Raw genomic sequence first — 19888 nt, forward strand, 5'->3', positions numbered from 1 at the left:
AGTACCTTACAATTTATGTACTTACATAAATTCTGAATCTTGTGGTTCTAAAATAAATTAAGAAAATAATATTTTTCTATATAAAAACCTATTGGCCTGGAGTTAAGTCTTTGGGTGTGTGTTCTCATTTATTGCCTGTGTGTGTACAACAAATGCTTAACACTACCCTCTGATAAGCCTACTGCTCGACCACACTACCACAAAATAGAGCATTAGTATTATCTAATTTTGCCAATATCAACCTCTAAAGGGAACCCTTGGACTCTGTGCACACTATCTCTCACTTTATATATATATATATATATATATATATATATATATATATATATATATATATATATATATATACACAAAAGAAATTGTCCTCAGATGAAAGCGCACTCCCAAACAGGTTATTATTTATTGTGGAATTGTGGAATGCAGCAAAGCCAGCAGCAAACAGAGAATTCTTTAGCATTTTCATTTCTCCAGGCCTAACGCATTTCAGACATCACCGTACTTGTTCACAGGCCAAATGCGTGGGTTAAAAATTTGCAGAGCTACTTTTACCAAGATGCATTTTGCAACTCACTTCAGAGGCCCACTTACTAGTAAGTCCTTAGTATAGTGCACCATGTGTGCCCCAGGACCTGTAAATCAAATGCTACTAGTGGGCCTGCAGCACTGATTGTGCCACCCACATGAGTAGACCTGTAAACATATCTCAGACCTGCCACAGTTTTAAACTGCCATTTCGACCTGGCAAGTGCACCCACGCCCCAGGCCCAAACCTGGTAGGACATGTACTGTGAAATATTGATAAATTCAGTTTTTATTATTGCAGTGCAATTTCCCTTTGGGAGCAGATAGAGATTTGACGTTTGGGGTCTCTGAACTCACAATTTAAAAATACATCTTTTGGTGAAGTTGGTTTTTGAATTGTAGGTTTAAAAATGCCACTTTTATAATGTAGGCATTTTCTTGCTTAACCATTCTGTGCCTCTGCCTGCTGTAGAATACATGTCTGGATCAAAATGACAGTTGGGCTGTTTTTGAATTCACTCTAGACAGTCGAACAAAGGGAGCTGAGGTGTGCCCTACATTTCCTGATGGGTTTTCATGAGCTAGAGTGGTGGGAGGAGCTGACACTTGCACCTGAATAGGGCTGTGCTTGGCCTCACACAAAGCAGTCTCCAACCCCCTGGAGTGTCAGGGGCCAGGGCAGGGACATCCAGGGTCTTGTGCACTACAAACACTTCTATTTGAAGTTTGCCTGCTTCAAAGACAGACATGGGTATAAGTACTGGACCTCTGACACCACATAGTTAGAATCCTTCTGGACTGAGGACATTCTGCCAGGAAGAAGAGCTGTATGCTGTAGGAGGGACTGCCATTCTGCCTGTTGCTTTGCTGTGCTGGCCTGCTGCTTGCTGCGTCTGTCCTGAGAATGAATTGGCTGGACTTTGCTTTTTACATCATGCTTCCAAAGGTTCTCCAAGGGCTTGGACTGAGCTAGGCTCTTTTGCTGATAGTCCTGACTTGACAAGTGGTGCCAAATCCAGTCCCTGCACTCTTGGAGTGAGCTCTGGTGTAGCAAGAAAGAAACAAGCATGACTCTACAGTGACTTCGGAACTGGTGCTGCTGTCCGACTCCGCACCTCTACCTACCAGAGCAGTGGTCCCCACTGAGTGCAATGACCATGACCAACGCCGCAAGCTTGATGCCGCTCCAGCACCTCTGAAGTCCTGCCACAGCGTGACCCCAGAGTACAAAGTCACTGACGTACGTGGCACCCAACTCCACCACAGCACCTGTTTCCACGTGGTGTGATTGCGACACCATGAAGTCACACCTTGCGTCTTGGCCTGCTGGATTAATCGACCTAGCCTTCTTGTAAGAAACCCATGCCTTGCAACCAATGCTGCTTCACCGCCCCTGCAACCGTAAGCAACCGATGCCTCCCCTACCCGGTAGCAGTAAGGATCCGATGCCGCACCAGCTCCAGCGATGCCTCACCTTCCCGACTCCGTGCAACGTCGTTGTGTCCTCATTGTTTTCCAATGTACTGTAGCTGGGGTCTGTGCGACTCTATGTCCCGCCTTCAATCCCCAGCGAGGAAAATTCATATCTTTGCTTATGCATTTTGGATTTTTGCTGTTTTGGTCTTGTTTTACTCAGATAAATATTGGCTATTTTTCTAAACTGGTCAAGAGTACTTATAGTTGTGTTTTCACTGTGTTACTGTGTGTGTGTGTGTGTGTGTGTACAAATACTTTACAAATTGCCTCTGATATAAACCTGACTGCTTGTGCCAAGCTACCAAGGGGGTGAGCAGAGTTTATTTTAGTTGTGTGGCTTCGTTATCCTGACTAGAGTTAGGGTACATGCCTGGACAGGGTGCAAACCACTGCCAATTAGAGACCCCATTTCTAACAATACAGGGAGTGCAGAATTATTAGGCAAATTAGTATTTTGACCACATCATCCTCTTTATGCATGTTGTCTTACTCCAAGCTGTATAGGCTCGAAAGCCTACTACCAATTAAGCATATTAGGTGATGTGCATCTCTGTAATGAGAAGGGGTGTGGTCTAATGACATCAACACCCTATATCAGGTGTGCATAATTATTAGGCAACTTCCTTTCCTTTGGCAAAATGGGTCAAAAGAAGGACTTGACAGGCTCAGAAAAGTCAAAAATAGTGAGATATCTTGCAGAGGGATGCAGCACTCTTAAAATTGCAAAGCTTCTGAAGCGTGATCATCGAACAATCAAGCGTTTCATTCAAAATAGTCAACAGGGTCGCAAGAAGCGTGTGGAAAAACCAAGGCGCAAAATAACTGCCCATGAACTGAGAAAAGTCAAGCGTGCAGCTGCCACGATGCCACTTGCCACCAGTTTGGCCATATTTCAGAGCTGCAACATCACTGGAGTGCCCAAAAGCACAAGGTGTGCAATACTCAGAGACATGGCCAAGGTAAGAAAGGCTGAAAGACGACCACCACTGAACAAGACACACAAGCTGAAACGTCAAGACTGGGCCAAGAAATATCTCAAGACTGATTTTTCTAAGGTTTTATGGACTGATGAAATGAGAGTGAGTCTTGATGGGCCAGATGGATGGGCCCGTGGCTGGATTGGTAAAGGGCAGAGAGCTCCAGTCCGACTCAGACGCCAGCAAGGTGGAGGTGGAGTACTGGTTTGGGCTGGTATCATCAAAGATGAGCTTGTGGGGCCTTTTTGGGTTGAGGATGGAGTCAAGCTCAACTCCCAGTCCTACTGCCAGTTCCTGGAAGACACCTTCTTCAAGCAGTGGTACAGGAAGAAGTCTGCATCCTTCAAGAAAAACATGATTTTCATGCAGGACAATGCTCCATCACACGCGTCCAAGTACTCCACAGCGTGGCTGGCAAGAAAGGGTATAAAAGAAGGAAATCTAATGACATGGCCTCCTTGTTCACCTGATCTGAACCCCATTGAGAACCTGTGGTCCATCATCAAATGTGAGATTTACAAGGAGGGAAAACAGTACACCTCTCTGAACAGTGTCTGGGAGGCTGTGGTTGCTGCTGCACGCAATGTTGATGGTGAACAGATCAAAACACTGACAGAATCCATGGATGGCAGGCTTTTGAGTGTCCTTGCAAAGAAAGGTGGCTATATTGGTCACTGATTTGTTTTTGTTTTGTTTTTGAATGTCAGAAATGTATATTTGTGAATTTTGAGATGTTATATTGGTTTCACTGGTAATAATAAATAATTAAAATGGGTATATATTTGTTTTTTGTTAAGTTGCCTAATAATTATGCACAGTAATAGTCACCTGCACACACAGATATCCCCCTAACATAGCTAAAACTAAAAACAAACTAAAAACTACTTCCAAAAATATTCAGCTTTGATATTAATGAGTTTTTTGGGTTCATTGAGAACATGGTTGTTGTTCAATAATTAAATTAATCCTCAAAAATACAACTTGCCTAATAATTCTGCACTCCCTGTATATATGTGTTTGTGTGTGATTAAAGGTACTATGTACATTAATGGCGTTATATATATATTTATATGATATTTAATATGTGCTCTGGGGTCCCTGCATGTGAGCTGGACAATTCAGTGCTTATTATTTTGATTAAGATTCCCCTGGAAGAGAAGGTGCACACGCCTGTTGCGGCCTGGGGCACAATGTATAATACAGCCCCTGGTGTGAAATTTGAGATGACGCAGTATGGCACCGCCCAAAGGTTGTCTACCCACGACAGAGGAGACCTGGCCGTCCTAGATTCTGAGCTACACTATTTAACTGCTCTGCATCAATGAAGAGCAAATTGGATGCTTGACCTTACTGGGACTAAGGCGAGGGAGGCTTTAAAACCACTATGATGGGATAGCTGATAAGTGTACTTCTTAAGCCCAGAGGCAGTACTAGAGCTCTACCTTGATTGTGGGGGTCCCTTAAATATTGCTGGGGATGCTGCCTATAAAAGACACTTACACTGACATCCTATGCATCTGAAATACAGCTGGCGAGGTTCAACACCTCCATAACTGTGGAAAGCATGGAGGAATGCAGGCTTTGGAAATGAGGAGGCTTACACTGCTGGGGGATGTGTTTGGCAGAAGCTGTTAGAACCTAACAGGACCTGATGCAAAACCATGAAGTACCTTCAGGACAGTTCCTGTTGCACCTTAAGACTACGATATGACATGAGGGAGACTGGAGACAATAAACTATCTTTACATAGTGTACGACAAATGATTTGCATGGTGCGAAGGGGACTAAGACAGTGCCAGCACTGTATTGAACACTTCTCAAACAATCTAAATGCATATGAGGTATGCTACAAGAGAGGTGGGCAACAGGTATTGATAAACTTGGGCTCAAGCTCTGCGTATTGCCCCAAGCTTTTCAAGCTTCAAGCTGATAAAATGTGTTTGCTTTTTTAGAACCTATATTATACCTGAGAAAATAACACATTCTACCTGCAAGTATCAGCACACTACCTCAGAGGCATTAAACAGATGCATATTTTTATCATATAATTCTTGATTTATTTGTTGGCAGAAAGAGTACTCCGTCACAATGATGACTGAGTATCTTTTCTATCAACCTGAAGGTCTTCCCGCCTCATTTACAGTCAGGCAGGCCTTCAGTGTATGTGAGCAAGGTTTTAAAAATACTTTAGGCACTTCTTTTAAGACTTAAGTGTGGAGATCATTAATAATTGAAACAAGTGTGGAACACAAAACAATTTAACTTGTGATGAGAAACAGCGTCATGTTTTCTTTACTACGAAATGAGACAATACAATATCATAGTGTGTGTTAACGTTACTATTTGAAAATCTCAAGCACGTGTTTGAAGGTTAGTAGAGTGGATCAGTGCTTAAATTTTCTTTGTTCTTCTTTGTCCAGGATTCCCTAATCACAAGGCAGAAAGCACCTCACCATAGTGGCAGCTATGTACACAGTAGTCCAGGATTTGTCCCGCTCCCTAACCTATTCCCTCTCCCAGTGGGACTACTTACTCACTTTCTGTGTCCTCCAGTTGTGAAGGATTAGTCCACTGGGGTGTGGGCTTCATTATTCTGTCCCACAGAAACTTGGATTTCAAGTGAGTGGCCCTGGCCTGTCAGTATGTCTCCAGTAAATGGTACCCCTGGTACCTAGGACATGGGGTGCTAAAGGAAGTTGCCTGAGGGCTGCAGCACGAATTGTGCAACCCTCAGGGACCTTTTCACCAAGTGTACACAGTGCTGCTTGTCTTGGTGCAGAACTAAAATGAAAACATGACATGGCACACAGCCTGTGTGCCCTTTCCCCTTTACACTGCTCGCAATATATGTAAGTCACCCCTCTAGCAGGCCTTCCAGCCCAAAATGCAGGGAGTATTATATTACATGTGAGGGCATTCCCACATGAGCAGATATGCCCCTGCTTATGTCTTTGTCGATTCTCAGACATAGTAAGTGAACAGGGAAGCCATTTTTAGTACATTTGCCAAGCACTGGTTTTTAGGAGTTCCACAGCTACATGATGGCTTCACTGGAGATAGGGATGTTTGGTATCAAACATCTTGTATTAATAAACCCCCACTGAATCTAGTGATTTATTAATATATGCACTCAGAGGGCACCTTATAGGTGCCCCCTGAAAACCTACCAACTCCTAGCCTGGACACTGACTGGTCAAAACCAGTGCAGCCACCTTAGACAGAGTTCTGGCCCCCTGATGTGAGAGCCAATGCTGTGGAAGGCTCAGAACAAAAGCCTACTCTGGGCAGAGGTGTGACCTCCTCTCCCAGGCAGGATGGATTTTCCAGGGCGGGGAGCTTCAAAGGACTTGCCACCTTTGTAATGTAATCCAAGTCTCTCCAGATGGTGGAGATGACCAACCCCTCTGTCCTGACCCCACTTTTGGCGGAAGCACAGGTGGGAAAATTAGTTAAATTAGGAGGAGTGCCCACTTCATGCCAGTCCCACCCCTAAGGTGGACGAGCTGAAGTGGACACTACTTTTTTAAATTCCTCCATCTTGTTTGAAAGGAATTAGGCCACTGGGGTTAGGGTTAGGGTTATACCCACTTCTCAAAATAATTGGTCATAAAAAGGATATAGTCACCCTAAATGTGAGTAGCCCATTGGCATCTGGCACTCCCTGTAACGCTCCTAAATTCAATCTTTAGGTGACACCCCTGAACCCTAGAACTCAGATTCCTGACAACCTAAGAAAAGCTGGACACTACAGAGTCACACCAGCAGAGAAGACTACAGACACCAACTGACTTGGCCCCGGCCCTACCGGCCTGTCTGCACCCATCAGTGATCCTGCACCAAATGACGACCTGTCCTGCAGCACAGTGACCTCCAAAGCTTTGGGAAGACTGCCTGCTGTCGACAAAGATCAAGATCTCCAGAGAACAGCGGACATGTTCAAGAAGAAACAAACTTTAAAAGAAAAGAACTTTGCCTTGAGGAACCGCAAAACTGCATCCAGACCCACCTCTGGGCCTTGGGGAGCTGGATCAGCAGTGTTCCTACATCCCCTAGCGTCAGAACTTACCTGAGCAGCTGTGGGTTTTCTTCATTCAGCCTCCTAGCCCTAGCCTGCAGCCTTTTTCCAAAAGAGATCTCCCTCATTGGTTAACACTGGGCATCCAACGCTGTGCTGGCAGTCTGCACCCAGCTGCCCCTGTGCCACTGGAGGGTAAGTTTGGTACTGCCTTGTGGCCCCCTTGTAGTTACCTCAAACCCAGGAGATCAACCCCTGACACCGCTTTACTCACCTGTGAGCAGTGCATCTTTGGTTACCCCAGTCTTCATTGGTTAACATTGGGTACCGACGCTGTGTTGGCGCTCTGCATCCTGGCTACCCCTTTGCAGCTGAGGGTGTAAGTTTGGTGCTGCCTTGTGGCCCCCTGTTATACTTACCTCAACCCCTGGAGATCGACCCCTGACTAGGCCTGAGCAGAGTTTGCGAAGTTCTGCTACATGGAACTCCGCGAAGTGCCGTAAAAACGTCACCGCGCTACGTGGAGCTCAGCGAGCAGCGGAATTTGGGTAAGGCGCACTGTTCGCACTGATTTTCAGCACAGGAGTTTCTCCTGTGCTGTAAAATCAGTGCAAATGGCACCACGCAGAGCACCAGAGGGTGTTAACTTATTTTTGCCGCTGGAGTAGATTTCCTACTCGAGCAGCAACTATCTCAACCCGATGGGTATTTTCTCAACGCGAGCGGTCACGGCCTACAGTGACTGCTCGGGTTCAGAAATCGCACTTTCGCTCACCAACTTAGCAATTTCTCTTGCTTGCGCTCACAAAACGTAACGTTGGCGAGTGCAAGCGAGAGAAAAAAACTCCACTACGCATCACTTTGTGGAGTTTTTCAGAACTCCACACCCTGCGCAGAGTGCAGAGTGGGGAAAGCTCAGCGAACTTCACCAGTGGAGCGGAATTCTTCACCCACGCCTACCCCTGACACAGCTTTACACAATCATGAACAGCACATCTTCATTCCCCCGTCTCCATTAGTTAACATTTGGCACCCGGCTCTGACTTTGACCTCTGCACTCAGCCGCCCCTGTGACACTGTGGGTGCACTCTTGGTAATGATTTGAACCTTGCCTGGTGTTGACCTAAAACCCAGAAGACTGGATTTGTTAAGTAGTGTACTTACCTGCAAAACTGCATTCATGTTGTCCTCCCATAGGTTAACATTGCTGAACTGAAAAATCGCAGTGTTGATTTTTGAAACTGCAAAGTATTTATGCTTGAAAATCTACTTACTTGATTGCAAAATTCTTGGGTTGAAACATATATAAAAAGAACTATTTTTTTCTAAGTTGGTCTTTGTTTTATTCTTTGAGTGTGTGTCTCATTTATTGCCTCTGTGAGTACATCAAATGCTTAGCACTACCCTCTGATAAGGGTAACTGCTCACACACAGTACCACAAGTAGAGCATTAGTCCTATCTACTTTTGCCTCTGCAATACCAATTGGGGATCCACTGGACTGTCCGCACATTGTACTTCATTTTACTGCACTATATAGAAAGCCAGCTTCCGACAAAAGCCATAATTTAAAGAGATTGTGTGACATATTAACCGAGGCACAGAAAGATAGGTATTCAGAAAACCAGAGACACGTTTTGGGGCTTTTTTCCCAATAACAAGAAAGCTACTAACAAATTTGCAGACCTACCACTGGTATTAGCAAAACTCCAAATAGCAATCAAGTTGAAAGCGATGGGAGGGCTGACCTTGATCAGGTGGAAGTCAGAGGTGCTGAAATGGGCTGAAAGTGAGAGCGTGTTACTGCATGTGGGGGTCAAAAGGGTTATGAGGAAACCTGACTTCACCTGATATGGGTTAAAATAATTGCTACATTTACATAGTGAGAGACAGATGACGACCAACCTTGATGCTAACGTACTGACAGTGGGATATGTGGAGACTGGGACCTTGCAACACTTATTTATTGAGGAGGCGAAAGGTACTGACAACCGAGGTGAGCAGTTACCCCTATTTATGACACCCACTAATGGGAAAAGCAAACTGGCCAAAGGTGTGCACCACATGAAGCTTTTATTTTACATAGATTGTTTACAAAACAGATGCAATAGAGATGGATATGTAAACATGAAGAGATGCGGCTCACATGATTGTAATAAATCTTAAAAAACTAATTGTTCATTGAGATGTGACAGAATGTGTTATTTGTTATTTGTAAAACGCAAAAATCTGTTAAAAATATTAATGAAAAGAATCGCAGACCGTCCCCAAGGAACATCCTACAGCAGCCAGACACAATACAATCACATCACCTGGCACTAGAGTTGCTTTGGGCCCCAGGCTTTACTCATCATTTTCGAGTCTAATCCGTCTCTGTGCCACTGGTAAGGACCTTGTATTTCCCATGGGCAGACAATTCTCAGGGAAAGGGGATCAGTTTTGGGGAAAAGTAGAGAACTCAAACAGAGATTCTAACGTCTCATAGTAGACGTTTGCTGCCAAGATTAAGAAACCTTGGTGTCTTTTTTGGGAAAGGAAGATAGGGTGGATCACCCAAACACACCTGTCTGTTTGTCTGAAATGCATGAGGGATAAGTAGTGATTATTTACCATCTTACAAAGCACCACATGCTTTAGTGTCCGATGCACTTCCACTGATGCAGTTCCTGCACTGAATGTCTAGTGTAACCTCCCCAAGTCAATCAGATTCTCTAGTTACCAGCGCCAGCTTCCAATATGCAAGTCCAGCCTTCGTTACTCAGCCTCAGTCTCCAGAGATTGGTGCAACCTCTCCATGTGCAGCTCCAGCCTCCAATCCAGTAACTGGATGTCTGTGTGCCTGCTTGTGATGAAGAAGGCCATGAATTCCTACATGATCCTTATTTGTAAACAAGCTCCCACTCCAAAGCATGTGCTGGATGGGGGAGGAGAGAAATGGGGTGGTAATTAAAATTGCCCGTATAACAAAAGTTGGCTTCTTTCTTTTCCTCTCCAATTCATTCTTTCACTCCATGTGTTCTTGCTTCTAGAGTCTTCCCTCATCCTTTGCTATACAGTTGCTGCTTTCTCTCACTCATTTTCACTATTTACTCTTCTGTATCAACCTGTTCTCTGCTCCCCTTGTGACATAGTCCCTCAGGCTCACCGGGTCAATTTCTAATCCAGGTTACTCATGCCTCTATGCTTGAGTTTCTTACATAAAACAGTAGCGGTACAGCACAGAGAGTAGCTCTGCAAGCTTATTTATTACACACACAAAACCCAGACAATAAAGGAACAGTATAGGCAGCAACTTTGAAAAACACCCTCACACTAAGCAGCTATACCATCGGAATTTGGCGTGTAGTCATCCTTCACACCACACTAGTACACTAGAGTAAGGCGTTGCGCAAGCCTAACTGAGATAGTTACGGGAAGTAGCAGAGGAAAACTCTCACAAAACACCTACAGGATAGTTGAGAGCTGTGCAGTCCTTCTTTACACAAAATGGGAAACCCATGTGCAACAGCTTTGGGGTGCTGTTCTCTAAACGTGCAGGACTGGGAGCATGCAACAGTGCAAACCTTCCTCACACAGCAGATGCAGCCGAGACACGCACTGGACAGACATCCCTCACATGACAGAGGTGCAATATGTAAAGCAGGAGAGTAAGTTGACCTCACAAATAGGTGCTGACCCGGAAGCAGTCAACACTTCAATTCTCCCTGACAATATATGTATCCATAAAGAGTAACAGTGAAAGGGTTGGTGTGCAAGGTTGCCAACAGGCATCATCCTTCAAGTAGTTCTCTATTTGTATCCAACAACAGTTTATATTCCTTGGTTTCACATGCATACCTACGGTAAATACTTCAATTCCCTGAGAGTAAAGTGCTGTTGGTTTAAAAGTCACGACCGGCTCACAGTGTCCCATATGACGTAGTTTGTGCATGCATGCAACCATTCTTAAGTGTGCCAGACACCCATGTAGTTATTTGATATAAATTAGAACACCAGACACAGCCACCTTGACATGAAGCGCAATTTGACTGCTGCCCATCTTAAAATTAATATTTTGAACCCAGAAGTGAACTTGAGAGCTTTAAAATACAAAGATTTCATAGTCTGGCCTGAATGACTAAAATGCATTATTTCAAACATCATTTAATTTGGATGTATATTGATCAATTTACACACCGCCACCATGGTGGGTAAGGAGCATTATGCTTTGTAATGTCAGCCACCACCCAGTGCATCACCTCAAGTTGAACTTCACATGAAAACCGTCTGCTGGAGGCATACAACCAATGGAGTTACGTGCACAGACACGTGCATTCAGATGCACAGCACACTTCAGGGAAATTCAGTAACCACACATACTCCCGAACAACTACTGCTGACAAGAAATACATTGATGGCCAGGGAAAGTGGGGAAGAGTGTGGGGAGATGTGTGCTCAGAGGTTAGTCATAGCGTTGAGTGTATCAGTCATGGTCTGAGCTTTGCACACATACAGGCATGAGTGCTCAGCAAACCACAAGGGAGAGGGAATGTATGTTTCCACATGTAACAGGCAAAATCAGAGTCACTAGGGGAAGGGGCCTGGGCGTAGGATGAGCCACACCTCTAACTTTACTACATATTTGTTTTCGGTATTTTTGTTTTCTGTTTGCATCTATGACTTGCAGTTTTGTTTGCTCTCATTACAAATGTATTTACTAATTTAATTGAAGGTAGTGGAATATTTTATCTCAAAAATGTAGGAGGGCCCAGAATTTAGTTTCAAACCTGGCACCCAATTTCGTTTCGCCTGGGGGGGTCTAGCAGGGCAAGTGCCACCCCTGAGTCCCATGCTACATTTGGCACGAACAGCATTTCTACCAAACCTGTTTATTCAAACTCTGGCAGCCTTTCTAAAGTTACAACAAGAGTGCGAGCTGTGAAATATATTCTTTTTAGTAACACGAACAGTCATGCGGTGTACACCAGTGCCTATTTATCATCAGCAACCTGGGGTGCACAATACGTTTTTAAAGCTTCACAAAACTCCTGAGTCGCCTACATTTATGTGTGATGAATGAACACGTGTTAGGTTGAGCCTATAAACAGCACATGACCGGTCTGTTGAGAGACATATTGTGGTTTACAAAGAACATAGCGGGGCTTGGAGTCCACCCATTTGCTTACCCTTGGTTGGATTTCCTGTTACTCTCATTTGTCTACTTCCTGGTTGTGCCTCAGCTTGTCAGTCTTGTATTTATCCCTGACATGTGGATTTGCCTCTTTACCACCTCGTTGGTTGGTTGGCATCTCTGCTTCCACTCCTTGTTTTTCAAAACTATTTTTGTGTTAAGGACTCATGAGAGTGCATGTGTTTTTGAGCTGTCTCACTCAAGTACTTCTCTCCCCGTCCTCATTGTTGCTATCCTTGAACCCAGTGTTGTTTCTGACCCCCCCTTTCTAACTTCCCTTTTCGTGCTTCAGCATGGTCCCATCCTACCCTGTGTTATGTACGTGTCCCTGTTGTTTCCATGTCCCCCCGGCTCTCCCCTGTGTTGCTTCGTTGTCCCAGGTTGTTTGGGTGCCCCTACCTCTCTTCTCCCATCGGCTTCTTATCCCCCCACGAGCCCCTAAGTCACTTCTGCCCCCACCCACCCATGAAAAAGAAAAAAAAGGGCCTACATCATTTGGTAGTCACAACCATGAATGGTGTGGCGTTCCTACAAAATGACGTGGAAGGCAGTGTGAAAGGCTACTTAAAAAAAACAAAAACACTTTAGTCAAGCTGCATAGCATCAGGAATGCTGTGCTGCTTGGCTAACCAATGACAAAGCCGATAGATTTCAAAGGTGAAACCTTTTGGCTTTTCCAGTGTTTGCTCTTGGTTTTCTCAGAAGGCGTGGTAAATGCGATGGGTCCGTGCCATTGTGGGTTCCATGTTCGGTGTGGCATTGGACTCCAGCTGTTCTTGGGCAAAAAACTAAGGACTGGGGTGCAATTCCGGGTAAATACGGTGGCTGAAGCTAATTCAAGGTCATCACTTTTAGTTGTTTTTGTTTACTTTTTTCTCATTTTTTCAAATAATAAGTATGGCTGTAACGTTTGCACGAATAAAAACGCACAATTGTGATGAAACCTCCAATAATGGCTTTTGATATTTTCTATAACTAGGTCATTTAACAGCTCTACCACGCAACAATTCCAGAGGGAGATTTCAGAATACAATTGCCCTTCGGGCAGCTCGTGGGTTGGAACAGATGGAGCCATCCAATCAAATCAGACATTTAACCAAGGTAACAAGTGATAAGGCTTAATACAACCCAGGAGGACATTATGAATGATGTGAATTATTTTAATGTGGAACCGCAAAAAAGCCAAAAATCCATCTTTTGAGAAAGTGTTTTGCAAAGGTAAAAGTTTTATTTGCACAAACTTTGAGAAATTTTAACATTTCTGACATACTGTAGGAAATTAGGTAAATGGGGGAAAAATCGTCAAAACCTAATGTTAATAGAAGAATTGTCTCTCAAAATAATTTTGGTCTGAAATTATTTAGCAAGAACGATTATGGAGGGGAATTTTCACCGACAGACGAAGTTTTGTATAGTTAACACATTCCACAATCTTCACAGAGTGCAAAGGTTATCAATTTTGTAAAACTTAGCAAACAAAATGTAACTTTTACCCACCCCTCCTCTGAGTGCATGCAATTTGTTTTCCTAAAAGCAGCTTTTGTTACAGGAAAATGTTTACATTCTACCCTGCTGAGTCACGTAAAAGTCACTTCTTCTACCTAAAGAAATGTATTCTATTTTGTAAAAATATAAAAAATTATAATTTTGCACATACTTTATAAAATAAAATACCCCAAATAGTACACGATATAATTAGAGAATACAATAATTCCACATACCCAAAATGTAATATAATATGAACATACTACGTAGAACTAAAGCTTTGTCCACTTTCTCTTTCCTTTACAGCTGCTGCTCTTTTGGTTGAAAATGGCAAGAGAGGAATCATGCTCCTGTTCAAACGTGGTACCCATGAGGAGTTTGGCTATGCCTCGCTCTTCACCGCACTGACGTTTTACTTCTTTATCTCCTGCTGGACAGCAGGTACAGCTGTTGCCAGTGGTCTGGTCATCCCCATGTTGTAAGTATTGACACATGTTTGTATGCTTATCTATGAAATTGTTCATCTTCTGCTATGGCTGCCACTGAAAGCGTGTCATTTCTTGCCACTGTTACAAAATATGGCTGTGGTGCCACAGAAAACTACATGTTGAGTAGCTGTTTGACCACATTGTGCCTCTAGATCTTTGTCTACTGTTTATCACGAAAACAATGTTGAAAATAAGAATAATTTAATTAGCTTTTCTTTTATTGCAAATTTGGTGCAGCTATCCACGAGTAAAACTGCTACTTTGCAAATAAATAATTTTACCTGCCTCCTAAAACTTTCCCGGCCAATGTGATGTTGGACAATGCTGCAATTTTAATTTTGTGCAATCTGCAACCTCTTAATGTCTTCATGTTTTTCGTTTTTGTTTGGAAGTGCTAACAGATTTGGGGATTTTTGGGAGACTCTAACATTTAATGGCAACTGGAAACATGAAATTTCTGCACGCCATTGGGCCCAAGAGGTTGGACCTTTGTGATGATGAGACATTAATCAGGAGCTGCAATTCAATCAACAAGTTATCAACTTTTAAAATATAATTCACTTTTGGTAGGATCAATAATTAGATTTTTTGTATAGTTTTTCAAGGCTTTATTAAATTCTTTTGTAATAGTTTCTTTATTGTAAATCATCAATCAATTAATGAAAATATCAATACGATACAGAAGAAAGCATGAAGCGTGTTCCACAGGTATCCCTATTCTAAGCTAAGAAGAGTGGAGAAAAGCATCAGCAGAACCCTTGAAGAGTTCTACAGTCTAGATGTGAAAGCCTAAAGTCTTCAACATATATTTTATTGCTTACCAAACGTCCCGTAAAGAGAAATTCAAGAAAACTCAGTAGAGTTTCAAAACAGCATCAGCAGAGTCTGGGTCAGAATGGGTCTATGATAGGCAAGCAAATGTGCTGCTCAGAGTGAGTAGATGTCATTGCCCCAGTCTCAGCTCTCTCAAGTCCTCCCTCTAGTCTTAGACCTCTCCAGCCTGGGAACATGCTCTTTTTATATGAGAACATATCAGCAGAAGGCAGCATTTTATGACAACTTTTTGGAGATAATTCAGCATCTGGTCAAATAGGAAAACAATGTCTTCATGGGAAGAGAACAGCTTTCGTCGATTTAGCAAACTTAACTAAGAGCATCCTAAACATGATAAATTATACTACAATTCATAACACAACTATCAATTCAATGCTTCTTCTCTATAAGACAAAACAAGTCGAGGTAAGTACAGTACATTACTTAGTGATGTCACTTCCTTTCCCATATGCTTATATTGACAAACCTATTCACAAAGAAACATTGTAACAAGATTATCCTAACATTTCATTACATTTTTGTTTTCTTATGAAAGCTGAATGGATGGGAAAGCTAAGCATTACACATCTTCTATTCCTTCAATTGTTTCAAAATACATTTGCATCATTAGGTGCTATTCTTTATGATTCTGACACAGGTCAAAACGTAAACAAAGAGGAAAAGGAAGCCAAAAGAACGTATTCGTCAGAGGTTTAAGATAAATACATGTCTGTGAAAGCTTCAAGTGTGAAGCTTGTTTAAATGCAACATCTGTTTTAGACCTACATGGCATTTCATACAGGTTAATTTTGTTAAGTCCTAAATTAGTGAAAATGCTTCTGCAACCTCCCAGTTTGATGGTTTCTAACCATCATAAAATTTTCATTCAAAGGTGAATTCAAAGTTCACTCTCATCTTCAGTTGAGTCCTTTCTCGTTCTTTTGAAGTTCTCCCTTTCTTAAAGTCTATTATATTCATTGTTAATACGCTCATTTAACTCGAAATCTTTCATCATTCTTTTATTCATCTCTCTGTTTTCGTTTGCTATAATGCCTTAATAGCATTATAGACTGCAGGTGTGGACAAGAAACAAACAACTAGTATTAACACAGGTAAATACATTGCTTTAAGGATTCCAAATCCAGTTGCTTTATTCTAGTTGCCTATTGCAGAAATTCCTTTAGTGAAACTTTGGGCTATATTATATATTTTGAATGTTGTAAATCAAGCTTTAAATCAGAAATATTCTTACTCCTTTCCAGGATGGAATTACCACAATTCTCTATCTTAAGCGTCTTGCAGACTCCACCCTTTTCTGCAATCAAATGTCTAAAGCATATCTGTTTTGTAAAACCATTGATCCGATTGCTACTAAGTCAGTGTTTTCTACTAATAGAGCTCCAGAAGTACTAGATGCTATTTTATCCTCTCCTGTTGAAAGCTTTCTAACGTTTTTGTCATTTGGTATTACCCCTACTGCTGGTATAATAGCTCCAAATATATCTCCCACTAATTGTATTCCTTCATTCACACTTAGGCCCCCATTCCGTGTTTGGCGGGTGGCAGAGGCGCCCGCCAAACTCAATCTGCCACCTGACTGCTGGTACCGTCAGGACACCGCCGGTTGTATTCTGACTTCATTGCAGGGCCAGCGGGCGAAAACAGTGTTGCAGCACTGCCCTGGTGGATTACAACTGATGGGACCGCCAGGCTGGAGTCTGTCTCCAGCGTGGCTGTGTCGGCGATATTCCCGTGGCATTTTGGCCACGGTCAGAATGTGGCAGATTGGACCGCCACTAAAGCGGCGGTCCGATGGCCACCCACGGTCTGGCGGTCTCAAGACCACCAGACTTGGAATGAGCACCTTGGTGAGTATCCATATGTGTTAGAAATGGCATCCTTGGAGTGGTCTCCCCTAACTTTTTGGCTCTGTTTCCCAGGTTGTTGATGTGTGCTGGACTCTGTTTTTGCTGTTTTTGTTACTCTGGGCACTTTACCACTGCTATCCAGTGCTAAAGTGCAACTGCTTCTATATAAAATGTGTATGTAATTGGCTTTCCATGTTTGGCATATTTGATTTACTGGTAAGTCCTTAGTACAGTGCACTAGAGGTGCCCAGGGCCTGTAAATCAAATGCTACTAGTGGGCCTGCGGCACTGGTTTTGGCACCCACATAAGTAGCCCTATAAACATGGCTCACACCTGCCACTGCAGTGTTTGTGTGTGCAGATTTTTAACTGCCAATTCGACTTGGCAAGTGTACCCACTTGCCAGGCCTAAACCTTCCCTTGTCTTACATGTAAGACACCCCTAAGGTAAGCCCTAGGTAGCCCCATGGGCAGGGGACAGTGTGTATTTAAGGTAGGACATATAGTAATGTGTTTTATATGTCCTGACAGTGAAATACTGCCAAATTCGTGTTTCACTCTTGCAAGGCCTATCTCTCTCATAGGTTAACATTGGGGCTATCTTTAAAAATTATTAAAGTGTAGATTCCCTTGGGGGAGCAGATAGACATGTGGAGTTTGGGGTCTCTGAGCTCACAAATTACAAATACATCTTTTAGTTAAGTTGGTTTTGAGATTGTGTGTTTGAAAATGCTACTTTTAGAAAGTGGGCATTTTCTTGCTTAAGCCATTCTGTGACTCTGCCTGTTTTTGGATTCCCTGTCTGGGTTAGTTTGACAGTTGGGCTGTTTGCACCTCTCTCTAGACAGTGACACAAGGGGAGCTGGGGTGTAGCCTGCATATCCTGATGAGCCATCTGTGCTATGAGGGATGGGAGGAGTGGTCACTTACACCTGAAAGGGCTGTGACTGCCCTCACACAATGTAGTCTCCAACCCCCTGGTGTGTGTCTGGGGCCTGGCCTGGGCAAGGCAGGATTTCACAAACAAGAGAGATTTTCCTTTGAAGTAAGCCTACTTCAAGGGCCAAAATGGTATTTAAGAAGAGCACCCAAAACCATAGACTTTAGAACACTTCTGGACATCAAGAGGAACCTCTGCCTGGAGAAGAGCTGAGGAGAAGTGCTGCCCTGCCTGTGACTGTGCTTTGTGGAGCTATCCTGCATTTGCTGCTTCTGCCTGTGCAAGGGGACAAAGACTGGACTTTGTTGTGCATTCCTGCTTTTTGAAGAAATCTCCAAGTGCTTGTCCTGAGCTTGCCTCCTGTTGTTGAAGTCTCAGGGCCATCAAAGACTTCTCCTTCTAGCACTTGGACTCTCTGCTGAGACTCCTGCCCTGCCAATTGGTGCCCTATCCAGTTCCTGAGGCCTTGGAAGGAGAAGCTGGCAGACCATGACTGAAAATCCACGTACAGACCGCTGTGCAGGGAAAATATCGATGCACTTTCTGAGACGAGGCTGAAAAACGATGCGCCGCCAGCTTCGCAGCAGATATCGACGCTCAACAGGCATCGCAGCTGGAAGATCGACGACGCTCCGAAACTGACGGAGGCTGATAACGTCGCAACCTACATAGCACAGTTTTGCCTATACCGTGCAGCAGGATTTTCGATGCAAACCTTGCTGGGCGTGGAAAAACAACGCAAAGGCTGGCCAGACCTGATTGCTTGCCCAGATCGATGCATTGCTGTCCTGTAGAGAGAAAAACAATGCACGCCGACCCGACCGGAGAAGAAATGACACATGGTCTTTCTTGCGGTGAGAAATCGTCATATCGCTAATCTTTTTCGGCGCACACTCACCCATGCATGTTATTTTGACGGTACCCAGGTACTTTTCAACATTTACAGTGTTTTTACTGTTTACAAAAGGATTTAAGACTCTTTTGCTTTTAAAATTAATAACTTGACTTGTGTATGTTGGATTTTTTTCATTTTGTTCTTGTTTTGTTTAGCTAAATATTTCCTGTTTTTCTAAACCTGTGTTGTGTCATTTTTTTGTGTTTTCACTGAGTTACTGTGTGTGTTGGTACAAATACTTTACACCTAGACTCTGAAGTTAAGCCTACCTGCTTGTGCCAAGCTACCAAGGGGGTGAGCGGGTTTTAGCTGAGGGTGATTCTCCTTTACCCTGACTAGAGAGAGGGTCCTTGCTTGGACAGGGGGTAACCTGACTGCTAACCAAAGACCCCATTTCTGACAATATGCAGGTGTTAATTTCAGTGCATCTAAGCTTTGTATGTGGTACATTTTCAGAAAAGGCACACATAACTAACATATACCCACACAAGCAGAAGGTAAACTTAAGTAAGCATTCTCCACCCCAGGTAAAATAGACTCCAGGTATAGTTAGGTCATCTTCTAAAACTTTTGCCATGTTCCCCATGATGCTCATGCTAAAAATCAGCATGAGCAGTGCAACATGCGTAATTCCGGCCGCTCACAGAACTCAGGAGAGTCTCGCAGAGATTTTCTGTAACTCCATGTAATTCCCAAAAGTGAAACTCCATGAGTTCTGCCCAGGCCTAATTAATATTTCAAGATAAACACAATTGTCCTCTGTCCTAGGACCTTCTGCACTTTCTAAGCTCAGAAACTGCAGTCTCTAAGTGCTAACCACTTGTTACTCTCAGGAATGTGGCTCCATTTAGTTCTGCAGGTCAGCAGGCGACTGGTGCAACCACCTTGGAGCAAAATACAGGAAGCATAGGTTCAAGCAGAGCAGACCACTCTATCCAGTGGTGTCTGGCAGTCAAAAAGTAATTTATAGTGCAGCAGATAGGGACGTCTTCTCTCCTCTTCACTTCAAGGCAGATACTTGCTTTGGAGAGGATTAAGCATGGTGTTTTAAACTACAACACAGTCAGTCATTGGTGATGAGATGTAGCTAATCCTGGTAAAATTCCCAGGCTTCCCTCTCTTGATTTTTCAGCAAAGTGGGGGTGCTTCCTCTCCAGTGACATGCTTTTTTTCATCAGTCTAACCCAGAGTTCCATGTACCAAAAATCTAAAATTATGAATTCTCTTTCCAGCTGTGCTT

At 43.3% G+C, this 19888-nt stretch overlaps 1 protein-coding gene across 1 annotated transcript in view; it reads left to right on the forward strand.

Annotated features, from left to right (window-relative positions):
* LOC138282493 (chloride channel protein C-like) overlaps window positions 1–19888 on the forward strand; it is an 858631-nt gene that overhangs the window by 295341 nt on the left and 543402 nt on the right. The window contains exons 9-10 of the mRNA XM_069220139.1: window positions 13139–13260; window positions 13951–14122. Of these exons, the coding sequence (XP_069076240.1) occupies window positions 13139–13260; window positions 13951–14122 (294 nt within the window). The remainder of the gene's footprint in view (window positions 1–13138; window positions 13261–13950; window positions 14123–19888) is intronic.

Source organism: Pleurodeles waltl, chromosome 2_2 (genome assembly GCF_031143425.1).
Source record: "Pleurodeles waltl isolate 20211129_DDA chromosome 2_2, aPleWal1.hap1.20221129, whole genome shotgun sequence".
In the NCBI taxonomy this organism is placed as follows: domain Eukaryota; kingdom Metazoa; phylum Chordata; class Amphibia; order Caudata; family Salamandridae; genus Pleurodeles; species Pleurodeles waltl.